Below are 25,334 nucleotides of genomic sequence, written 5' to 3'. Positions count from 1 at the left end.
CATTTGTGTTTCACATAGACTTTGTACAGGTAACCTGTTTTTTTTACTAGAATCTGTCGCATGAAATCAGTGTGAAGCGTCATGTTGGTGCTCAGAGGTTTTTCAGTTTTTTGGAAACGCTAGTGTTGATAGAGCTACTCCTGTATTTGTCTGTTGGTCTTGACCTGAGTGTGATTGTAATATCTTAATGTAGTGTTCATTGTATATAGTATTTCATATTTGACTCTCTACCACTGTTATCTGTTTCCTTGTTTTGTGATGCTGGAAATTGAACCCAGGGCCTTGTGCATGCAAGACAAATGTTCTGCCACTGAGTTACATTCCCAGCCCTTACACTTGATGTACCCCATGCCTACGTGACATGTTGGGATGTTTAATAATACCATATTTATTACATTTTAATTTATTTTGTGTGCTTGTGCGTGTGTGCTCCAGCCACAACACATGTGTAAAGTCAGAGAACAACTAATGGGAGTTGCTTCTCTCTTTCTACAATGTGGGACCCAAGGATCACACTCAGGCTTGGTGGCAAGTGCCTTCGTCTGCTGAGCCATCTCAGGAGCCCTAGTACTCTCCCTGTAGTGAGGGAAGTGGAGATTACAGGAGTGAAGTGACGTCTGTGAATTTTGGACGGGACAGAGCTGAACCGGAGGTTGGTACCCTTCGTACTTGAGCAGGTCCTCCTTTAGTTTCATTAGGCATGTTGTTTTGCCTAATGCTTTGGAGCCACACTGAATTGATGCTGTGCGATACTTATATTCATCTTTTTTTTGTTTGTTTGTTTTTTGTTTTTGAGACAGGGTTCCTTTATGTAGTTTTGGAACCTGTACTGGAACTCTCTCTGTAGACCAGGCTGGCCTCGAACTCACAGAAATTTGCCTGCCTTTGCCTCCTGAGTGCTGGGATTAAAGGTGTGCGCCACCTCGCCCTGCCTTACATTCATTTAATAAGTTGTATTTGTACTAACAGTGGAGGAAATTACAGAAAGTATTTAAATTATGAGCTTATTAGAATTGCTTTGTCTTTGTATGGGCAAACAAAAATCTGAATAATTTCATTTGACACAAAAGGCATTTGTACTTTTGGTATTGGAACAAAATATGGCCTGTCTTGAGATTTATAATTAGTTCACTCAGCACTGCGACCCTCCTGTCTGAAGCCAGAACCAGAACAATTGGGCTGGAATATTTGCACTTTCTCTCTTTGCTCTCTGCCTATTTTATCTAAAATTGACTGAAATTCTACAAAACTGGTAGGAAATATAACTGCTGGAAAGCAGAAAAAATATGTACTGAATATAAGCAGTGCCCTAAACATTGAAATATTTTTGGGTACTTTCTAATATTGCGTTTTCAGAGAACTTCATAAAAATATGGTAGATTTAAGAAATATCTGGGGAAACTTTCAACTTATTATTATACCTTTAATTTTGTTTGCTCAGTGGTAAACTGGGTTGAAATTGAACTGCTAATTAAGTTGTTAACTGTATTCAACTACTGTTAAACAGTGATTAGTGCCTTATATAATTGGCAAGGCTGTGGAGCTTTTCTGTAAAGATTCTAGGGTTTTATAAGCATTTTTTAGAAATTAAGGTTTCCTGTGCATAACTTGTTTCTAATATGTCTTTCTTTTGCCTTATTAAGATAATCTTTTGGCCTTTGGATGTACTTTGTTAATGACACTTCTTGTTCCTATGACAATCTACCCATAGATGCCCAATTGTCAAATGGAAAGGTCTGTTTTCAGGATTTGGAAAGTATAAATAAGCGAGAAAAATGTTACAGGAACATTTTAACCCTTGGTTTTGGCAGCTGTAGAAAGGGTATAGACTAACTGTTACACTGATAAGGAGAGTTACTCTGTGTCCCTAGGGTGGAGCTGAAGTTAGTTGACATTTGGTTGCAAAATTGGCTAGTGTAAAGAGAGTTAGGGAAGATTGTGGCCTGAGAAGCAGTTGGAGAAGTGAGCGGGAACTAGCTAAGTCGTTTTCTGGAGCCATGGTATTTTTGTTGTGCCGAGAAAGCTTGCTGGAGAACTGCTTGGTTCATGAAGGCATGGGGTGTGTCCTCTCTAAGGCAGCTGCGATGGGCTGCCTTTATAAGAAACAGTGAGTAGATGCTGACTTCAGCCTGCTAGTCTGAAGACTTTACCCACCAGGTTGTCTACTCAGTTTCTCAACCTTGGCATTGTTGATATGTTTGATTAGATCATTTTAATTCACCACTTAATTTCAGCCATCCTTGAAGACGTAGTTAGTGTATTGTGAGGTTAAAGTCTCAAATCAGAATGCCAAATTTGAATCCAAGTTCATCAATGTCTAGCGGATCTCAGCAGATTTCCTAAAAGCAGGAATGATGGTACTGAGGCCAGAGGGTAGTTATCTCTAAGGTCATATGTATTGATACACATGAAGCAGAGAGAATTCAGACATTTTTTGTGTGACATGCACATAGAATGGCATCTGACATATGGTCAATACTCATTGTTAGTTCTTCCTCTTACAGGGCTTCATTTGTTGGAGGATGTGCATTGTTTAATTTAATTTCTTAATCTTTATAGGCCTTAATGTCCTCATCTGTGAAGTTGAGAACATTATATTTATCTTATAGGCAGTTGTGAGTATTAAGTGAAATAATTCATGTGATGCTCTTAGTTTAGTGCTGACCTTTAGTAAAGACCCAGTAACGATCACTTTAACAGTGACTGCTGTTGGTATTAGAATAAGGACCTATTAAACTAGGAAACTGGCTTCTTCATCCTGATATCTGCAGAGTTGGTAAACCATTTCAGAGTTGCTACAGAAACATTCATAAAGGTACTGGAGGACCATCTTCCATTCATCTGCTGTTGAGTCTAAAACCAACTCCAACTCAGGTACTCAAAGAAAGAGGCTTCCCAAAGCTTTCTTTTCCTGAAGGCTTACAGTATGGAGGCTTTCCTATCATTGAGAGGAACCCGCAGCTGGCCGGCCAAAAATAAACAAGTGAGAAATCCATAACCCTTAGCTGAAGGCTGACTTGGCAAACCAGTTGTGCCTCCATTGCTATTTCAAAGATCTAAGATGGGTAGTTGGGATTTCTTCCTCTCTGATTGAGTGCACCTGCCACTATTTCGAGATTTCCATGTTTGGATGCTCACTTGGGATTCTCAGACTCTGGATGAAATGGGGTATTTGTAAATGGCATTTAGGCTGCAGCAGCCATTTTTATAGTGGTAGAGAAGTGTTGTTATTTTCTTTTTGTTGGTAAAACATTTTGCAAGATGACAAACTTCTTTTGCTGCTGGGTTGTTGAGCTGCAAGTCAGACTCTTATAGGTGGGCAAAGTGATCGGATGACACCACAGACCCTGTGGACAGTGATCAGAGTGACACCACAGACCCTGTGTGCAGAGTGACACCACAGACCCTGTGTGCAGAGTGACACCACAGACCCTGTGGACAGAGTGACACCACAGACCCTGTGTGCAGAGTGACACCACAGACCCTGTGTGCAGAGTGACACCACAGACCCTGTGGACAGTGATCAGATGACACCACAGACCCTGTGTGCAGAGTGACACCACAGACCCTGTGTGCAGAGTGACACCACAGACCCTGCCAGATTGTTGCTGTGGGTGGATTTTAGACCTCCGAGAAAAATAATTCCTTTAACATTAAAAAATGGTGAAATAGGAGCCAGGCTTGGTGGTCCATATCTTTAATTTCAGCACTTGGGAGGCAGAGGTAGGTGGATCTCAGGCCAGCCTGGTCTACCGAGCAAATTCCAGGACAGTGAGGGTTACAGAGAGAAATGCTGTCTCCAAAGGAACAGAAAAGAAATGGTGAAATAGAAATTAGAGAGGCAGTCTTGTGTGCTGTGGTCTTGTGTGCTGTATGCAGGTGCTCTCAGCAACAGTCTCTTGAACCATGGAAGTTCTCACTACAGCATCATGGCGAGTCCTGTGCCTGTGTGTGGAAGTCTTTCTCATCTTGCTCTGTTGCTGGAAATCAGGCTGAAACAACTGAGTCTGCATTGGAGAAAACTTTAAAAATGGCTCTTTTGGAGAGGAAACAGAAAAGGAACCGTTCTGTAAACTCTTCATTGGTGGCTTACATTTTGAAACCACAGAAGAACATTTAAGGAGCTGATAGGATCAGTGGGGGAAAGTTCACAGATTGGTTATGAGACATCCTTCAAGCAAAGGATAAGATGATTTGATTTTGTAACTTTCTCATCCCTGGCCAAGGTTGATACTGCCTTCACTGCCAAGCCTCCTTCAATAGATGGGAGAGTAGTTGAGTCAAACATTCCATATCAAGAGAGGATTCTGGAAAACCTGGACCCCTTGTGACTGTGAAGTAGCTGTTTGATGGTGGGATTAAGGAAGATTCCGAGGAACACCACCTTAGAGATTACTTTGGATATGGAAAAATTGATACTATTGAAATAATTACTGATGGGCAGTCTGGAAGGAAGTGGGGCCTTGGCTTTGTTACATCTTACGATCATGATCCTGTGAATAAATTGTATTGCAAAAATATCAAACCATCAGTGCTCGAAATGCGGAAGTAAGAAAAGCATTGTCTAGGTAAGAAATGCAGGAAGTCTCAAGTTCTAGGAGTGGAAGTGGAGGTTTGGGGGTTCTTGTGGTGGCTGTGGAAATTTAGGATCAGGACCAGGAAGCAATTTGTGTGTGCTTGTGGGGGTATGGGCTATGATGGGTATGAAAGTGGATGTAGGTTTGAGGGTAGCTATAATGGGTATGGAGGTATACCTGAAGTTACAACTTTTGGAGGAAGAAGAGGAGGATGTGGTGGTGAAGGACCTGGATATGGCAGCCAGGTTTGGGGGCTATGGCTGTGGTTATGACAATTATAGAGGAGAAAATTACAGAAGTGGAAATTACAGTGATTTGGGAAATTATAACCTGCAACCTTCTAACTATGGTCCAGTGAAGAGTGGAGACCTTGGTGTTATTGGGAACATGGAGGAAACTGGTGCTGGAGGCAGTGGAGGGAGTGAGGAGGTCTGGTGGGAGGGGCCAGTGGAGCTTCTTCCCATTTGCTGTGGTCTTCACTGTATAAATTGGAGAGGATGAAAGCCCAGTGGACAGAACAGCTCTAGGTTATTGAAATAACAGTGCTTGCCGGGCGATGGTGGAGCATGCCTTTAATCCTAGCACTTGGAAGACACAGCCAGGTGGCCAGCCTGGTCTACAGAATGAGTTTCAGAACAGCCAGGGCTACACAGAGAAATCCTGTCTCAAATCCCCCCCCCCCAAAAAAAAACCCAACTAACAAAAAACCCCAAAACCAGTGCTAAGGAAACCCTTATCTCAGTCATACCTTATAAAATAGAAAGTGAGAAGAGTGGTCAGCTTTTTATTTGTCTCCAAACACGTATACTGGTTTTTAAAGGGTTGTTCCCTTCACTCCAGCTGGATAAAGCATGTGCCTCATACTAATTCCCTCACCTCGAGTTGATTCAGTGGACTGCACTGTCATGCAAATTTGATTATCAATTTTTTTTTAAGAATCTACAGACCAGCTGTTACTTTAAAAGTTTCAACTGTATGAATTTAAGATTAGGGTCTGGAGGGCTGGAGAGATGGCTCGGAGGTTAAGAGCACTGACTGTTCTTCCAGAGGTCCTGAGTTCAATTTCCGGGAACCACATGGTGGCTCATAACCATCTGTAATGAGATCTGGTGCCCTCTTCTGGCCTGTAGACATACATGCAGGCAGAACATTGTATACATAATAAATAAATAAATCTTAAAAAAAAAAAAAAGATTAGGGTCTGGAGAGATGTCTCAGTGATTAACATTTGCTGCTCTTTCAGAGGAACTGAATCTAGTTCTCAGGGCCCACATTAGAGGACCCAAAATTACCTGTAATTCCAGATCCAAGGGATCTGATCTCTTCCTCAGACCTCCATGGGCACCCACATATGTATGGCAAAAATGCACACAGAACTACACGTAAATAAAAAAATAAAAACAATTCTTTAAACTTACAACTAAATAAACATGGCTTTAAAGCAAAGGTAATACAAAACTTACTAGTTCCTAAATATTTTCCTTTTATATATGCTCGAGTTATTTGTGTTATGATATTTCAGTAGTATGATGTTATGATATTGTGTGGAACATCCCCTCTTGCCCTGAATTCAGTGAGATCATATCAGAAGTTGAGAAATCGGCCTCAGTTAGAATGGACTCCACAAAAATAAACTAATGGTAACAATCCAACAAGATTGGGTTTATTTTAGCTTATTTTTCAAGGAGATGTGTTTCATCGTGGTGAAAGGAGTGATAGGCAACATTGTGTCCATAGTCTGGAGGGAGAGAGTGATAAATATTAGTGCTTAGCTCCTTTTCTCCTTTTCACTCAGTACAGTACCTCAGCCCCTGGAATAATGGTCTATCTCCCCATGTCAGTTTACCTGTAAACCCTTACATTCAGAGGCTTGACTCCTAGGTGACTGTCAGTTTAACTATCATAGCAAGCAAGTTCTCTGCCACCGAGTGGCAGCCCATCTCAGGGTTTTTTTGTTTGTTTGTTTGTTTTGTTTTTTGTTTTTTTCTTTTTTTTGTTCTGTTTTGAGACATGATTTCTCTGTGTGTAGTCCTGGCTGTCCTGGAACTCACTTTATAGACCAGGCTGGTCTCACCTCCTAAATGCTGGGATTAAAGGCCTGTAAGCCACCACACCAGGGGTTCATTTTTTGATTTGCCTTTTTTTTCCCCCCTTTTTCCTGTCACTGAGATTTTCAGTCATTGAAAATACTTCATTTTTGGTCAAATGTCATGGCACATGCCTACTATCTCAATATTTGGAAGGTGGAGGCAAGATAATTAGAAGTCATCTCCAATTAAATACAGCGTGGGTTACATGAGAACTTGTCTTAGAGAAACAAAAAAACAGGAAAAAAAATGGAACAACAACAGGGAAAAAAAACCTTTCATTTTATATAATTGAAAATAATAGCTTCTAGATCTTCATTGGTTCATCATCTCAGACTAGATTGGATTTTCCTTGGGAATATATTTCATTTTCTTGATTTATTTTACGTTTTGACTTGTATTCTAGACACTGGGAACTGTAGTGGTTTGAATAAGAATGGCCCCCATCCGCTCATGTATTTGAAAGCTTGATCACCAGGGAGTGGTACTGTTTGAAAGGATTAGAAAGATTAGGAGGTGTGGCCTTGTTGGAGGAAGTGCGTCACTGAGGGTGGGCTTTGAGGTTTCAAAAGCCCATGCCAGGCCCAGTGTTTCCCTCTCTGCCTGCGGATCAGGATCTCAGCTACTTCTCCAGCACCATGCCTGCCAGTGTTCCATTGTGCTCCCTGCCATGATAACTGACTGACCCTCTGAGACTGTAAGCAAGCCCCCAGTTAAATGCTTTTTTTCATAAACGTTGCCTTGGTCATGGTGTCTCTTCACAGCAGTAGGACAGTGCCTAAGAGAGGAGCATTAGGCTATGGAGTCTAGGCTGTTGGTTTCTATTTTAATACTATTTCCTTTGTTTTAGTGAGTAATTTTCTCACTTGGGCTTTCATTACAAACTGTTTCTTGATGGTGATTCTTCTATTTAGACCTTTTCTCTTTGGTTGAACTCCTTTGGGTCCATTCATCCCAAAAATTCAAGGGTTGGAGATGTAGATAGAAATAGATTCCCTTACTTACTAGATCTATCCTTTCCTGGATGCTCTTTCACCTTCCCTTTTCCTTAAATTTCCACTAGCTTACAAAGGCCAGCTTTCTGTACATGTTCCTAGCTAAAAGTCAAGGAGATTGTCCAAATTTGTATTTGAGATTCTGTGTGGTGTGTGTGTGTGTGTGTGTGTGTGTGTGTCTGTGTGTGTAAATATACACATAGAGATGGAGAGAAGACAGGTAGTTGGACTTTTCTATTCTCTTTCTGTGTAAAACATCATTTATTGACCATGCATACTTCAAAGTACAGTCTGAGCATGAGGGTCATTGCCCCTTTAGTACTTCTGCCAATTTGGGGAAAGGAAGCTATGCTGCCACTAATTGGGAGACAGCAGGAAGTTTAGACCTTTGGATGGCACCTGTGAATGTTGGGTCGCCATGAAGGCCATTTAATCACCAGAGGACAGAGGAATCCTTTTTCTGTTGTGTAAGGGGGCCGGACAACCTTAGAGTCTGATGTTGGGTCATTCCACATTATGTCTTTGGATTGGTTATTGCTTGAGGATGTCTGTACTCTGCACTGGTCCACTGTAGTTGATGGATGCTGCTGTGCACTTATGGGGAAGTAAGAGAGCAGATATTTGGGAGAAATCACTCTCCTTGGTGAAAGATGAGAGAAATGATGAGCTGGTTGTAGGTGGAAAGAGGCAGCTAGCCCCTTAAGACTGTTTTCATGGAGTCCCACATTCAAGTTGAGTCAGGCTTCCTCCACCCACCTGGACAACTGAGAATAGGAAATAGAGCTCTTTTAGGTTGGTGATGTCCTAGAGAATGGGACCCTTGCAGTGAGAACCCAGTAGGTTTTGTTTTGTTTTTTTGTTTTGTTTTGTTTTTTCTCTCTTAAAAGCAAAACAAAACAATTCTTCTAGAGGATGCTCAGTGAATTTTTTTTCAGTGTTATCAAACCTAAAGTCTTGCTGATCATTTCTTAATTGCATTTTTTTTTTTTTTTTTGGATTCAAGTCTGTAGATTAAACATACATGCAGTGCAGTTTGGACAGTAGCTAGATTCAGGTGTCAGCATTGAAACACATTTACATTGGGAGCTACTGATTCCACCTCTGACAAGTACTTATTCCAGTGCCATTATTTTAGTAGCCATCATTGTTAATTTAAGGCGTATGTAGCACTTTTAAAGACATCAGTGACTAAAAATGGAGAAGGAAAGGTCTCTGGTTCTCTATGGCAGGTTGAATAAACTTTGTTTACTTTGAAGGTTTTAAAAATTTAGAGTTGGAGAAAGTAATTTGAAGATTCTTTGTATGAAATTCTCACATTAATTTGTCAGAAAAACTAAAGTCATTATTGAAGCAGAAATGTTTTAACAGAAATAATTGATGTTCTCTTATAATTTAATCTGAACAAGTATACTTCATATAGTTATAAAACTAAGGAGTCTATTTTCACTGTTACTTTGCTTTTAGAACTATAAAGCTAGTGGATAAAAATTCAGTTCTTCTGGTGCACATATTTAAACTTTTTGTTATATTAAAAAAACTTTTTGAGGCCGAGTGTGGTGGTACACACTGGTAGTCCCAGCACTTGGGAGGCAGAGGCAGGAGGATTTCTGTGACTTTAAGGCCAGCCTGGTTCACAAAGCGAGTTTCAGGACAGCCCGGGCTGTTATACAGAGAAACCTTGTCTCGAAAACCAAAACAAACAAACAAACAAAAAACCTTTTCCTGTAGACAGAAGCTCACTTTGAAGCCCATTAAATAGGACAGGTAGACTATCTGTGTGTAAGTTACACACCAAGCATGGCTTTCTCTAGTATTTCTTCCATTATGAGTGGTAGTGTATCATAATTCTAAGAGGCAAGGATGATGCCCCCTAGTACTTGTCATGTATAACTTTTCTTTAAATCAGGGAATTTAGATTGAAGGCAATAAAAGCAGCCAGGTGTATTTTTTTTTATTGTATTGTCACCATGTTGACTATTTATACACACATATATAAAACATATATATATATAAATATATATATCAAGTTATAAAAATATTGGACTGCTAGGTAGTAAGTGTATGTGAATACAGTCTTAAAAATGTACCTCTTATAGTTTGGTATTTGTATGGCTTTTTCTCTTCTCTTTAATTTTTTTTTTTTTTTAAATTTAGGAGTCTGACATGGCTCAAGAGTCTCCCAAAAACTCTGCAGCAGAAATTCCGGTAACTAGTAATGGAGAAGTTGATGACTCCCATGAACATGGTTATCATAGGGTAAGAGCACTTTACTTTCTATTAATGCAAAGAATCATGACAAGTTTTTGCCAATAATGTGAGGTTGTTATAAGGAATACTGGATAGGCTGCGACATTGATTTGCCAAGGCTTCAGGGCCATAAGCTTTGCTATTTAGCTTAGTACTAGGCAACAAAACTATTAACTAAACTTTCATGCCATTAACCAGAATGACAGTATATCTTACAATTTTGGCATATAATTTTATGTAGCTTTTTTAGTTTTCATAAGAAAAAATACTAGAGTAGTATTTTATCCTTTTAAATATTACTTATAAATATTAATATGTCCTTTTAAAATTTCATATCATCTAATGCTTTTTTTAAAAGTGCATAATTCCTAAGTAGCTGTTCTTGATTTTGCCATTGTTTTAGTTACTTTTTGGTTGCTGTGATAAAATACCATAACCAAAAGTGGCTTATGGAAGAGGGGCTGTTTTGGCTCTGGTTCCAGAAAGAGAGTCCATAGTAGGTGGGAAGTCATGGCATAGAGATAGGAGCAGGAAGCTGGCTGATCAGATTTCTGTCCACACACAGGAAGCATAAATTGAGGACAAGAAATGTAGTGAGGCTATGAACTCTCAAAGCCTATCCCCAATGGCATACTTCCTCCGGCGAGGCTCTGACTCCCCAAAAAGCGCTATCAGCTGGGGACCAAGTGTTCAAATACATGAACCTATGGGAGCATGTCTCATTCAAACCACCAAAATAGTTAACATCCCGAAAGTGGCATAATTGATTCAGAAAGAAACTGAAATCTAAGGTGCATTTTTTCGTATGGGTGTGTGCTGGGATTGGACCTGGGACCTTGTGAAGCTTAGCATACACTCTACCACTGAGTTACAACCGTAGTCTAGAGTATTTAATTTTGCTCTGCCTCCAAATTTGGAATTCAGTTTAATGCATTTTAAAGGAATATGAGATTGGAAATAATCTGGGTTCAAATTTCAGCTGTGTCATTTCTAACAGTGTAAACCTTGAGAGTGTTTCTGTTTCTATAATAAAAATATTTATTCTCTTTAGGATATTAATAGTAAGTGAGATGAGTAATGTGCCTTATAAGGCCAGAAATGAAAGTGATACTTGTTATTTTGGGGATTAAACATTCTTCTAATGACATTTGATAAGAGTGTACAACTTTAACTAAAAATAAGGTTTCTGTGGTCTTGAAAAGGTAGTTTTGTTTTTTAGACTTCTTGTTTGTTTTTTTCAGACAGGGTCTTACTATGTATCTCTGGCTGGCCTGGAACTCACTATGTAGACCAAGCTGGCCTTGAACTCACAGAGATCTGCTTGCTTCTACCTCCTGAGTTCTGGGATTAAATGTACACACCAACATACCCAGCTCTGTGTGAGTGTGTGTATGTGTGTGCCTGTGCGTGTACGTGCGTGCACATATGATTGAAAAACTAGTGGTTGAAAAGTTCTGAAATTATTTTATAGCTCAGATAGGCTTCAGCTTTACGTTTAAGAATGAAATCTTTGTGTGATATTTTAGCTGTGCCAACTAATTCTCTGTTGTGGGGCCTATGCTTTGTAATGGGTTAGCACAGCCTTGACCTTTTCCTGCTACCTGCTCGTGGTGCCTTTCTTTTCTAATGCGCAGATGAGCTTCATATATTGCTGTGTCTGTGAGGCTGGGGAGAAACTCCCTTCTGGTTGGGAACTTCTATTTTAGATAGCGCTCTGTGGTAGTTGTCAAGCCTGAGATTTATCTTAGTGTTTTCTGTTGCCAGGACAGAGTACTTGAGGATGACTATAAAGAAAAGAGGTTTGTGTAATTTACAGTTCTAGAGGCAGGGAAGTTCAAGATCAGGTGGCTGCATCATGCTGTAACCTGGTATCACATGGGGAAAGGGCGTCTGTGAGAGGTAAATATGAGTACATAGAACAGCCTGGTTTTGAGAGAATGAACTGGGTCTCATGAGAAAAGCCATTCATGTCTTTCAGAAGCCTCACTTTGAAGACTACTACCTTGGCAGCATAAATTTCACCAGGGACAGACCACATTTACGCTAGTTATTTATTTCACTTTCAAGTACTTTAATTGGACTTCTGAGCATGTATAGTCCAAAAATAGAGTAATTGAAGGAAGAATCAAATTCTGAGCATACAATGAAATCATTTACCTCCAAGATAAAACTGCACAATAAGGAAACTCAAGTTACTGCTACTAATTACTTAAAAAATATCTATTAGTTCAAATACTCATTGTAACAAAATTTTAATCATTTTTCTTCTAAATTTTGATTAACTACTTTAGCACATTTATTCTGTGAGTATTTATTAAGTAACTGCTATGTGCCACACAAAACACTGGGAATATAGTAATGAAAAAAATACCTACCACCAGAGAATTGACACCCTAAAAGACTATCTGAAGGTGGACCGACCATAACAGCACTTGGGAGGAGGTGCAGGAGGATTGCTGCAAGTTCTAGGCTAGCTTATCAACACAGTAAGTTATAGGCTAGCCAGGGCTACAGAATAAGATTCTGTCTCAACACAAACAAACAAACAGCAGAAATATCTAGTGAACTGAAGACCTGTAAGCAGTGAAAATGCACTATATACAACGTGTGTTAGGATTACCTCAGTGGTGGAGCATGTGCTTTGAATTCATCCCCAGTGCAAAAAGTTAGAGCTGGGCGGTGATGGCACATGACTTTAATCCCAGTACTTGGGAGGCAGAGGCAGGTGGATCTCTGTGAGTTCGTGACCAGCCTGATCTACAGAGTGAGTTCCAGGACAGCCAGGGCTACATAGAGAAACCCTGTCTCGAGGGAAAAAACAATTGAAGTTAGGTTCATTGTTGGAAAAGTCACCGCCTTTAGCCTATTCTTTTTCTTAAAATTCCTGTGTATGGCTTATACACAGGGAAAAAAGCACCAGTGTAAATGTGAGGCTCTATGAAACCACCACTGAATAAAGACTCAGAGTATCCAGGAACTCAGACCATGTCCTCATTGCCCTTTGCTAGGTAGCATGCCTTCTCCTTTTCAGGGTGACTACCACTAATGTAAATATGTCTAGATTGTTCTATTTAGTTATTTCTTTATTTAGTTTGTTGTTTTGAGACAGGGTCTTCTTATGTATCCTAGACTGGCTTCAAACTTGTGACCCCCCTGCCTCAGTCTCCCAAATGTAAGATGTGTAAGCATGCCAAACATGGACTGCTTTTCACTGTCCTTTTTTATTATCAGTGGATTATCAGTTTAGAGTTTGTGAACTCACTTTCACTAAACATCTGTGAAACTCATTTGTATTGTTGCTTATAGCAGTGTTTTGTTCTTTTAATTGCATTATAATTTTCTATTTGTAATTTGGTTGGTGAAAAGCTAGGATGTGTCCAGTCCTTGTCCATTGTGAATAAAGCTGCCTTCCCACTCCTGTGCAGGTCCTGAGTCCACAAATGGGTGACAAGCAGTTGAGCCAGTCGACAGCCCCACCCACTAGCAATGAATGACCGTTCTAGCTGTCAGCATCTGAGCTAGCTCTTGGTGTTTGGTGGATAATCCCACGTTAGCCATTCTTGTGGAGGTATAGTGATAACCTAGTATGCAGTTCTCTGATGACTAGTGCTGTTGAGCAGTTGGACTCACCATTTGGATGTTGTCTTTTGTGAAGTGACTTTTGTAGTTAATTAGGTGTGAACTTTTTTCTCAGTCATTTGTAGAAATTTATATTCTGGGTGTAAGTTCCCTGTTTGGATGTATGTATTACAGATAGTAGCTTCCTTCCACCACAGGCTTTTGTACTCTATAAATGGTATCTTTTCTCTTTTTAAACATGTTATATATTACTTTTACAAGACAGAGGCTTTCATTGGACAATTTCATATGTAAATATAATGTATTTTGGACATAGTCACCCTAGTGGTATCTTTTAGTGAGCAAGGTTGCCGGCAAAGGCCCTTGTAGTTGCCCCGTTCAGTCTTAACACTTGTACTCTACCCCTTTTGCCAGAAATTGATAATATTAATGAGTCAAATTTATCAATCTTTCCCTTGCTATCCCATTTAAGAAATCTAGTATCATGAACAAACTTTCTTTTATAAGTTGTATTTTGCTTCTCATGCTTAGGTGTGTGATTTATCTTGAGTTAACTTTAACTTTGAATGTAATCTGAAATAGAAGCCACAGTTTGTTCCTCTCCTTCTAAATTAATATTATACAATTACTCCAGCACCATCTGCTAAAAGGCCTTGTTTTCTGTCCATGGAAAATGAGGCTGGTTGTGGAAGTCCATACCTGTCATCTTGGTGTTTGGAAGGCTGGGCTAGGAAGGTTACTGAAGTTGAAAGTCAGCCTGGACTATAGAATCAGACTGTCTAAAACAAGACAAAAAGTGAGCAAGGAAATTGAATCTTTATCTTACATAGAAATTAGCTCATGATAGATTAAAGACTTTCTGCCAGACACTATATAATCTCTAGAAGGAAGCAGAAAGAAAGTTTTAGCCATGAGTTCTTTGGTATAACGTTGAAAGCAAAAATAAACAGAACTCTAGCAAACTCAAAAATTTCTGCATAGCAAAAGAGCCAATAAACAGAATGAAAAGAAAACTACAGAATGGGAAAAAATACTTACAAACCATATATTCAGTGCAGCTAATGTCCAAAGTGTCAATAGCAGACAACCCAATTAAAAAATGAGCAAAGCACCTGAGTAAACTTTGTTTTCTGTCTTTCTCTGTCCCCCCCCCCCTTCCTTATTTCCTGTGCCAAGGGTGAAACCCCAGAGCCTAATGTATGCTAGGCAAGTACTCTACTGCTGAGATACAGCTGTCACCATTTTCCCAAAAAGAGTGCCTGCCAGTAAACAAAGATAAAATGTAGGTCAACATCACTGACCACCAGGGAACTGCAAATTAGAACCACGGTGAATTACCATCTCATACTTATTAGAGTAGCTTTTATCGCAAGGCAAAAAATGGGGGTGCTTTCGGTATTAGAGCACTTGCCTAGCAGTTACTCGTTTTCATTCTCATCCTCTGTCTGTCTGTCTGTCTGTCTGTCTGTCTCGGTCTTTCTCTGTGTGTGTCTTTCTCTGTCTCTTTCACTTTTAAAGACAGTACATAAATATGAAACAAATATTGGGAATATTGTGGATAACCCTTAAACATAATTGGTGGATGTTTTAATTATGTTTTCATTGCATGCTAAGATACCTAAACCAAGGCAGCTTATAGAAGAGTTTATTGGCCTTCAGAGGGTGAATCCATAATCATCATGGAAGGGAGCCTGGCAGCAGGCAGGCAGACATGGTGCTGGAGCAGTAGCTGAGAGCTTATATCCTTATCCATAAGTAGGAGACAGAAAGAGCTAACTGGGAACAGTGTGGGATTTTTGAAATCTCAAAGCCTGTCCCCAGTTACACACCTCTCCCAGAAGGCCACACCTCCTAATCCTTCCCAAGCCATTCTCATTTAAACCACCATAATGGAAATGTAAACAGCTATTTAAAAAAAAGAAAGAAAGAAAGAAAGAAAAGACAGTATAGAGATTCGTTGAAAAATTAAGAACAGAACAGTTCTAGGATAGTAGAAGTAGAAAAGAGACAATCTCATTTCTGGGTGTATATTCAAAAGAAATAAAATTACAGTTGTTTAGTGCTGTTCTCAGTAGCCGGGATACAGAAATAACCTAGGTATCTGTTATGGTTGAACAGGGGCAGATACAGATAGCTTTGTGCACAAGCACATATGTATATACACACAAAGGAATATCATCTATCATTAAAATAAGAAAAACAGAGGACTGATGCTTGAGACTCAGAGTCCTAGGCCAGTCTAAGCGGCATTGTGAATCTCTGTCTCAAACAAAAGAGAGAGAAATGGTGAGGGAGAATATAAATATGAGAATGAAGGAATGTGAGTCTTGCCTTTTGTGATAGCACTTGGAAGATATCTCTGCTAAGTAAGATAAGCCAGATGCAGAAAGGGAATATGTATGATCTCATTTTGTGTAGTGAGAGTCTCTTTTTGTTGTTATTTTTTCTTCTTCTTTTTTTCCCCCTTTTTTCTTTTTTTCAAGACAGGGTTTCTCTGTGTAGCTTTGCACCTTTCCTGGAACTCGTTTTGTAGACCAGGCTGGCCTCGAACTCACAGAGATCCGCCTGCCTCTGCCTCCTGAGTGCTGGGATTAAAGGCGTGCGCCACCACTGCCCGGCTTGTTGTTATTTTTAAAACCCTCCAAACATAGAAAAGAATAGGAAAGTGGATGGGGAGAATGGGCAGGTGCTGGTCAAGGTGGCAGTTAGTTTTAGATTTTGAGTATGTTCTGAAGACACAATGCATAGCACAGTTAATAGTGTATTATATACTTGAAATTTGCTAAGATCTAGGGCACTTCAAGACACACGTGTGCACACACACGTGCTCACACACGCAACTAAGTAAGGTGATAGATATGTTAATATGTTAATTAGCTTGGTTGTAGTTATTTCACAGTACATTATTACTCATGGATACTTTACAGTTTATTATACAGTTTTGTAAATTATATATTAATAAATTTGATCTTATGTGAGACTTTATGCTTTCAAATATATACTAAATAGATTTTAAATATACTAAGTATAGACTAAATAGACTATATATTAAATAAAAAGTATTATAAAATTTTAAATAGACAGGGAACTCTTCTACTATGGGCTTTTGCTATTAATATTAATCTAGGTCATTTATGTGGCTCTGGTTTTGAACTCTGCTTTATTTCTTGGTCTGTCCTTGAAAGAGCACCATGTTATCTCATTGTGATACAGAAGATGGGTAAAACTACCAGTTCCAACCTGGATATCTGGCAGCTCATTGCTCCAGTGAGAGTTCTTCTTCAGGGTTACTTTGTACATTAAATCCTTTAATGGATCTTAAGAGTCTTGCCTTTGAGTAGTGCTGATGAAGTACTTTCCTTATGCAGTTAAAGCAAGTAACTTGCTGATTTGAAAGTTTACTCTTTGTTACTATCAAATTCCCCTTTTTGGGTATTGTCCTATGATGTTATTTCACTTCATCTGAGAAGACAGTGAAAGGAAAAAGGTGTTTGTCTTGGAGACCTCTCCATATTCGGTGTGAACTTTATTAGTGGTGATGCCCCCAGAGAAGCAATAATATCTACCTCACCCCATAAAGAAATTCAACACCATAATGCTTGTTTCTGTTTGTACCTGCTCTTAGTGAAAATGTGTGTGTCATGTATAATGGTAGTTTGAATATAATTGGCCACATAATCTCACAGGGAGTGGCACTATTAGGAGGTGTGGCTTTGTTGGAGTGGGTATGGCCTAGCTGGCTTTGAGGTTTCTTATGGTCAGTATCCCTCTCAGTGTCTCAGTTGGCTTCCTGTTGCCTGCAAGATGTAGGTCACTCAGCTATTTCTCCAGCACCACATGCTGCCATGCTCCCCATGATGATAATGGGCTGAACCTCTGAAACTGTAAGTGAGCCCCCTCAATTAAATGTTTTCCTTATAAGAGTTGCCACGGTCATGGTGTCTCTTCACAGCAATAGAAACCCTAACTAAGACAATGGGTCTCTTATATATTTGGTATCCTTTAATTAAAATTAATCTTAGTTGTGTGCCTTTCCTCAAGAGTGGAAACAATAGTTCAAAAGCATCTTTTGACTGTATGCCAATATATTTATACTCAAGATATATTAGGCATATGTTAACCTAAACATTAGTCACTTTCTCATTTCATTTTCCTAGTTAATGAACAGGAAGTTCGGTTTAACCTTGAATCTTTTCTTTTAATAAAGATGAAATTTTATAGAGGACGAAGTGTCAAATGTATTGACTGGTATTAGACTATAGATATTTATGGAATAGTAAAACAGTCTCATGTGTCTGGATTCATAAAAGATTTCAGAAATACATACATACTTCTTCCCTCATGTCTGTTCATTTAAAATTTTGTAGCACCTTTTACATAGTAGCCATGTTACTTTAAAAGTATAGTCACCTGAACTCCAAGTGGTGACTTCCTGAGTTGCAATGATTTGTTTAGCCAGCAGGTGTCACTGTGGCACAAGCAATGAAATTGTAACAGCCATCGAAGTGGATGTTTTTGTTTCTCACTGCAGATGTTTGTGTTTTTAATCTGACTTCTTTAGCCTGCTCTGAGAGACAGTCCTCCACATTCACATGTCTGTAGAGATTATAATGGAAATGCCAACATTAGAAACTCCTTTCCCAGCACTGTAGTCCTTGGCTCACGTATAAGTACCTCCAGTGATAGGGCGACAGTGATTGTGGTATCTCAGGCGTATCTCAGGCGCTCCCTCCATCCCTCAGTAAAGATACTATGCTTTTTCTAAGTAAAACAGTTTTTTGTTCTTTACAGTTTAATCTTCACAGAAGTCAGGTTACTCTTCAACTTCTGAGCTGTATATTATTTACTATGGATGCTGTTAAAAACTACTAAACGGTGAAGAGGTATAAACCTGCTAATCTCAGTTTAGGGGGTGGAGGTTGTAGGGTCAGGGTCATTCTCTGCTACACAGTAAGTTCAAGGCCAGGCTGGAAAATATAAAACTGTTTTGAAACAACAGAAAACAACAAAATAGCAAAAATGAAATATGATGCATATTATTATCATGTTTGTTAAATAATGACTAGACATTTGCAAGTTGTACCTTGAATTAAAGAGAAGCAAACATGAGTATACACAGTTGAAACTTCTTGTCAATTCAGCTGTAACTGTCAGATTAGGGAAATTTCCTTGTTAGATATAGCTGAAATGGAACTTTTCCTGTGGAATGTCCCAAACAAAAACATATAGTTCAGAAGTCCTTAGAAAATTATACATATACTAAACTTTCAAAATTTCCATTTAAATTTAGGGGGTATAATCTAGGGTCTTCAGAACTTAAATTACAGAATACTAACTAGTTCAGTAGGAACTTCTTAGAGACCTTTGGCTCTCGCTGCTTTATTTTACAACAGGCAGAGGATCCTGGATGTCCAGGTGGAGTTACTAGCATTACATAGCTATTCCAGAAGCCCATGTGATTTGGTCATAATTGCAGTGAGGGGTAAGAATCCTTATTCAAAAAATGCTAGGTGTGTAATAGAGGTATTCAGTAAATATTTTATGAATGAATGCTTACTTTTATGAGAGCTGACCTAGAACTAAGGCTTCTAGATCTGGTGGCCGGGGGTGGGGGGGTGGGGGGGTATTATACTTTCAGATTGACTGCATCATGTGCCCTTAATTGTGCTGCTTGGGCTGTTGTTTGCTTTTGTGAATATGTAGTCTTTGTTGATTTTTTTTAATAATGTGTGGAAAAAATGATAGACTTGGTCAAATAAAACATGCTTATATATGGTTAGAGGAAATATTGCCCGAGAAATTGCTGATCAAACTGAGAGCTGAAAGATAAGATAGACAGATGAAGAAGGCTGAGGAGTATTCCCTTCAGAAGCACCAGTAAAGAGTCTGAAGAAGGTATAGAGACCGTAGGATTGGCAGGTCACGTGGCCAAAGTAGAGAATGTGTGTGTGTTGGGGGCGGGGGGTGCATAAAGTGTATGAGAAATGACACAGATAGATAACGTGGACTGTAGTCCCTGCAAAATCTTATAGCCATGTTAAGAAACTAACTTATGTAAAAGGCAATGCAGAGCCACAAAAAGTATAAAAGTGGGTTATCTCAACCACATTCACATTTTAGAAAGTTGTGTCTGAGCTGAACATGGTGGTACACACCTTAGATCCCAAATACTGGGGAGGCAGAGGCAGAAGGATCGTGAGTTGGAAGTGAGCCTGGACTTCTTAGCAAATTCAAGGTCACTCTATGGATGCATAGTCAGACCTGTGAAAAAAGAGGGTGGGGGTTGGGGGAGAAGGGCAAAGAAAGTTGTTTCTCACTACAGTGTAAAGATTCCATTGCAGGGCTGACAGGACAAGAGACAAGGAACACAAGAATAGTCACCAAGACAAGAGAGGTAAGACCTAGGCTCTGGTAGAGAAAGTAGAACCATTGATGAACACCAGACTGTTTAAAGGTAGACAATTGGAAATCAGAATATAGTGTAAGGAAACAAGAGAAGGAGCTGCTATAGTTCATAAAATACTTGAAGGATGCACTATGTTGGTTGAGAAATATTCCCTCATTAATATTTTCCTTTTAGCAGAATAAGAGACAAGTAATTCTGCTGCAGTTCTCCTCACGTGTTCCAGTATCACGCACATCATCAAGGGTGTCGATTTTAAAACATTTGTTGAATACTTTGTGTTCTTAGATATGCTTGTTTCATACTGTTGTTCAAAAATAGCTAGTTATGCCAAGTTTGAAACTGGGGATTTAGGTTTTTTTTTTTTTTTTTTTTTTTTTTTTTTTTTTTTTTTTTTTTTTTTGGTTTTTCGAGACAGGGTTTCTCTGTGTAGCTTTGTGCCTCTCCTGGAACTCACTTGGTAGTCCAGGCTGGCCTCGAACTCACAGAGATCCGCCTGGCTCTGCCTCCCGAGTGCTGGGATTAAAGGCGTGCGCCACCACCGCCCGGCCGGGATTTAGGTTTTAAATTTCATTTTGAGATTGAAGAAAGGGCTCAGCTCTGGCTGCTCTATGTGAGGACTAAAGTTTGGATTCCAGCACCCTTGTCAACAGCTCACAGATGCCTGTAACTACAGCTCTGAGAGCTCCTAGGTGTCTCCTACCGTCCATAGGCACCCTGACACACACTCACAGCCACTCACACAGACAGACAGACACACATACACACCAAAAAAAAAAGAAACTTTTAAAAACTTGCATTCTTTCATTTTCTAACCAGTATTAAAATATGCAAAATGGAGACAAGTTCCCATGGCTTAAAATGAACACTCCTTCACAGCTTTGTGAAATCTAAATAGTCTGATTTTGTATTATTTAAAATGTACTAAAAATACATGGGAACCTCATTTGAAGTTTTTGTTAAAGTATCATATTTGCTTGTAGGCTAATTGAAAATTATTTTTAAGTGTATTAAGTACTTCAGTATTGACCTATTGTTTCAGTAGAGTTGAGACTTAAGCCATTTTAAGGTTTGAATTGAATGTCAGCAACATGAAAATGTAAAGTGCGGATTTAGTGTTGGTTATGAATGAACTAATTATTTCTGAAATAGACTTTGTAAAAATAGAAATAAATAGTCACACATATTCAACAAGTTACTAAGCTATGCAATACCTTATAACTAAGCACAAAAAAATTATGTGCAAAAGACACATTTGAAAATTTTGTACACTGTGAGCCTATATTGTATTACTTTAGGAAATATACCCCCCCCATAGACAAGTTGACACGCTCCGACTTTTGAGTATTATCTCGCAAGTTACCCGTTCCTCTCTTACATCCCCAATTGTTTTGTACCATCAAGCTACTAGTCCCTTTGCAGAATTTTGTACCACTTCAGTTCAAATGTTGCACTTTTTCTGTATAATGACAAGAGCTTTGTTTCTTGAAGGATTGTTGCTTGTTGAGTCAAGGAACCCTGGCCACCATGAAGTACTAACATGGTCAGGCAGGAGGCCATTGGTAATAAGGTAGATGGCGTTTCTGTCATTTAAAAGTGTATATAATCAGAGATCTCTATCATATCTATGTAGTCCCTACTACTTCACCTTATACCCAGCACTCTACTATTTCTTTGTGAGAATTTACACAGTGTTCTTTTATAAGAAAATGATTCATGTGACTAATGTGCTTTCAGGCAAGTTCAGCTGCCCCAGTGTACCTGTGTATACACTTTGTATGCTGCTCATGTTAGGTGCTTGGTCTAGGAAGGAAGTATCTATTTGGGCTCACAGTTTAGGGTACAGTCTGTCAGTACAGAGAAGTCATGGCAGCAGAATCTTGAGGCAGCTAGTCAGATTGCACTTACAGTCAAGAAGCAGAGAGCGATGGATGCTGGTGCTTGGCTCATTTTCCTTTTTTTAAAAAATCAGTGTGAGACCCTAACCACAGAATGATGCCACCACATTACCTGTGAGTCTTCACACCTCACTTAACAAATCTGGGAACTCCTTGGAAGATATGCCCAGAGGTTTAGATTTGGAAATATTTGTGTGTGCGTGCGCGCACACACACACACACACACACACACACACACACACACACAGTCTTGAGGATCGAGTCTCCTCATTGCATTCATTTGTGTTTCCTGTATTCCTTATGCATATAACCTGAAGGCCATTTTGTGTGAGATTTCCATGCACCTGTGTTTTCATTCCTACCCTTTAGAGAAGTCAGGTCGGGAACATTTAGCTTGTTGGTACTAAAGAAGTTTATGATTTTTGAAGTCATTTCGTATTTGGGGAATTTGGATTAGAGATGTCAACCTGTGTCTCAGAGATACTTCAGTTCTTCTTTGTGCTTTTATATCCCTTGACACCCAGGGAATTTTGTTAAAACCCTTCTGCTGAAATTCCTAGGAACCAAGGTGGCAGTCCAAATTAAGCATCAGTGACATTTGAATGTGATTAGATTGTTTTTAAGTCCTCGTATTTTTCCTAAGGTGAGTTTATCTTCACTGAAAGATACGTCTCTAAAAAGTTATGATTTATACAAGTGAACAAAAAAATCGGGAGACTGTGGAAATGAAATGGATAACGCTGGATGACTTGTGTCAAATTAAATAGGGATGTTAAAATAGCAGAAAATTATAATAAATAAAAAAGTGAGTTCTGAGTCTTTAAATTTTAATACTATACTGTATGGGAAAGGGAAAATATAAAGAAAGGATTTCTAAAACATATGTAGAAGATATAGCTCAGTGGCATCCCTATGAATTAAGTTACTTTTATTGAAATTCATGATCTGCCTCTTCCTCTTCTTTTGTTTGCTCTCTATACATTTCTTATTTTTAGTATGAAATGAATGCCTACCCTTGAAAGACTGACTTTCCTATATTTTTGTATTCATAGGCAGTTTCTGTTACATATATTATCACTTTATATTCTGTGTGTGCTTTCATTTATCATTTTATCTTTGAGGGGTGTTCTTGCCATCAAACCCCTGGGCTCAAGTGTGCCCTATTTCTGACTCCCAAGCAGCTGGTGTGCAACGTTCTAAAACTCCAAGCTCAGACTTAAAAGCTCTTTGTAGGTGTCTTATGTGGAGTCAGTGAATATTAGAAGTTAATTATATGGTAGTTTTAAATATAGGCATGCCCTAATATAATTAAGATGGCATTGTTAAGTGTATTACTTAACGATGGGTCAAGGATGAGTGCTTATAATTCCATGTTTGTGAGGATGATAAGGAGATACATTAATGACTTTGGTGTCTTGTACTGTCTTTGTCATTCTTAAAGTAAAAATCACTCATCCTAAATTATATGAAACATATATAATCTTCTATTGATCCCACTTCAAACATTCAACAGAGTTCTGTTTATAAATTAATGCAAGAGGATATTGTCCTACATGCTCTTTGTGTGTTGTCTCTGAAGTAAGCATTATTAACCCTCAATTATCTCCATTTTATAATAAAGAAACTCAACAAGTTAGAGAAGCTGTCTGGGATCACATGGTGATTAAGTGACTAAGCCAGGTTCCCAGTGTAGGCTTATCTGACTGGACCTCAGAGCAAATGTTGCAGCCATTACATCAAACTGATTATTGCTATTATTTTTTAAAGTAATAAATCCACTTGGTATCAGAACTAACTCTTTACTGATAACCAAAGTGCTGAACAGTTTTGTTTTCTTTCTGAGGTATTCTGCCTGCATCTCTCAGTCTAGAAAGCATATTATAATGTAGAGATAACCTCGACTCTACCACAATATAAATATTCTTCACACAGAAGTTGATAAATGTTTTTGTTTTAGGCGTTATTAGTAACAAATCACTTGAGACACACCTTGTTATAATACCAGTGAAGACACTAGTGTGGTGAAATGCCAGGGTTAAGGACTGCAGGATTAAGAAACTGTCCCAGACATGCTCCCTCCACCTAATGTATTGTGATAAATCACTCAGTTACTGGTCTAGCTAGAAAGTTACGAGATTTAAGGTTGATTTAAGTAGAACAGAGTGTTTCAAAACTAAGCAGAGATGCCTTAAAAGTAAAGCTATACAGAGAAACCCTGTCTCGAAAAACCAAAAAAAAAAAAAAAAAAAAAAAAGTAAAGCATACAATCACTATTACAGTAAGGGAAAAGTTTAGGTTTATATACAGCCTACAGATGCTATGAAAACAGTATGAAGTCAATTGGTGCATATTTAGTTTTCTGTTATTGGGAAGTTAGGATCTGGGGGAAATCTTAAAAATGTATTTAAGCCAGGCGGTGGTGGTGCACACCTTTAATCCCAGCACTTGGGAGGCAGAGGCAAGCAGATCTCTGTGAGTTCAAGGCCAGCCTGGTCTACAAAGTGAGTTCCAGGATAGCCAGGGCTCACAGAGAAACCCTGTCTTGAACCCCCCCCCCCAGAGAGAGAGAGAGAGAGAGAGAGAGAGAGAGAGAGAGAGAGAGAGAGAGAGGGGGAGAGAAAGGGAGAAAGAGAATTTTAATATTTCAGTTATTAAATTGGTTTAGCAGAGTATAAAAGGATAATCATAAGCATATCCCCAGGTGGGAATAGCTTCAATTCCTGTGTGTTTAGTAAGCCAGATATAGTGACACAAGTATAGCTTCAGCACTCCAGAGGCTGAAGTAGAAGGGTTGCAGGTTCAAGGCCAACATGAGGTGGAATAGCAAAGTCCTGTCTCTAGAATAAAAATAAATTTTAAATCTTGCATTTCTTTAAATGCTTAGAGTTACACTAAGGACATTAGTGGTATAGCCATTCATCGGGTTTTAGACCCAGGTACTCAATCTTAATGGAGTCCTAGGTGTAGCTAGAGTTTTCCTGCCTGGTCCACAGTCAGGACAAATCTGTCACCCGCCAGTCCCACAGCCACTCAGACCCAACCAAGTAAACACAGAGACTTATATTGCTTACAAACTGTATGGCCATGGCAGGCTTCTTGCTAACTGTTCTTATATCTTAAATTAATCCATTTCTATAAATCTATACCTTGCCACGTGGCTCGTGGCTTACCGGCATCTTCACATGCTGCTTGTCATGGCGGCAGCTGGCAGTCTCTCTCCATCTTCCTGTTCTCTCTATTCTCCTCTCTGTTAGTCCCGCCTATACTTCCTGCCTGGCCACTGGCCAATCAGTGTTTTAGTTATTGACCATTCAGAGCACACATTTGACATACAGACCATCCCACAGCACCTAGGATTCCTTGAGAGGTGATCTCAATGTAGAGAAAGGCACGAGTTCATGTTTAGTCACCAGAGAAGAGAGTTCCATAGAAGTCTGTCCTCAGGAAATGTTCTCAGTTCTCAAAATAGATGTGGAGCAAATGCTTTTCCCCAGAAGTGTAAGGATGATAAACTTAGCATATTAATTATATTTTGGCCACTTTGTATA

The 25,334-nt window shown here is 39.1% G+C and overlaps 1 protein-coding gene across 4 annotated transcripts in view; it reads left to right on the top strand.

Moving 5' to 3' along the window:
- The window catches only part of Arfip1 (ADP ribosylation factor interacting protein 1), an 85,999-nt gene that overhangs the window by 15,297 nt on the left and 45,368 nt on the right, over positions 1 to 25,334 (top strand). For 3 of the 4 annotated variants that reach the window (XM_059265547.1, XM_059265546.1, XM_059265548.1), the window contains one exon: positions 9,814 to 9,915. In XM_059265547.1, coding sequence (XP_059121530.1) covers positions 9,823 to 9,915 — 93 coding nt within the window. In that variant the 5' untranslated portion in view covers positions 9,814 to 9,822. Of the gene's footprint in view, positions 1 to 9,811; positions 9,916 to 19,826; positions 19,880 to 25,334 lie in introns of those variants that run through there. The other variant, XM_059265549.1, reaches the window with a different exon arrangement.

This window comes from Peromyscus eremicus, chromosome 6 (assembly GCF_949786415.1).
Source record: "Peromyscus eremicus chromosome 6, PerEre_H2_v1, whole genome shotgun sequence".
Taxonomy (NCBI): domain Eukaryota; kingdom Metazoa; phylum Chordata; class Mammalia; order Rodentia; family Cricetidae; genus Peromyscus; species Peromyscus eremicus.
The sequence above is the reverse complement of the archived record's forward strand: the minus strand, read 5'-3'. Positions and strand labels throughout refer to the sequence as shown.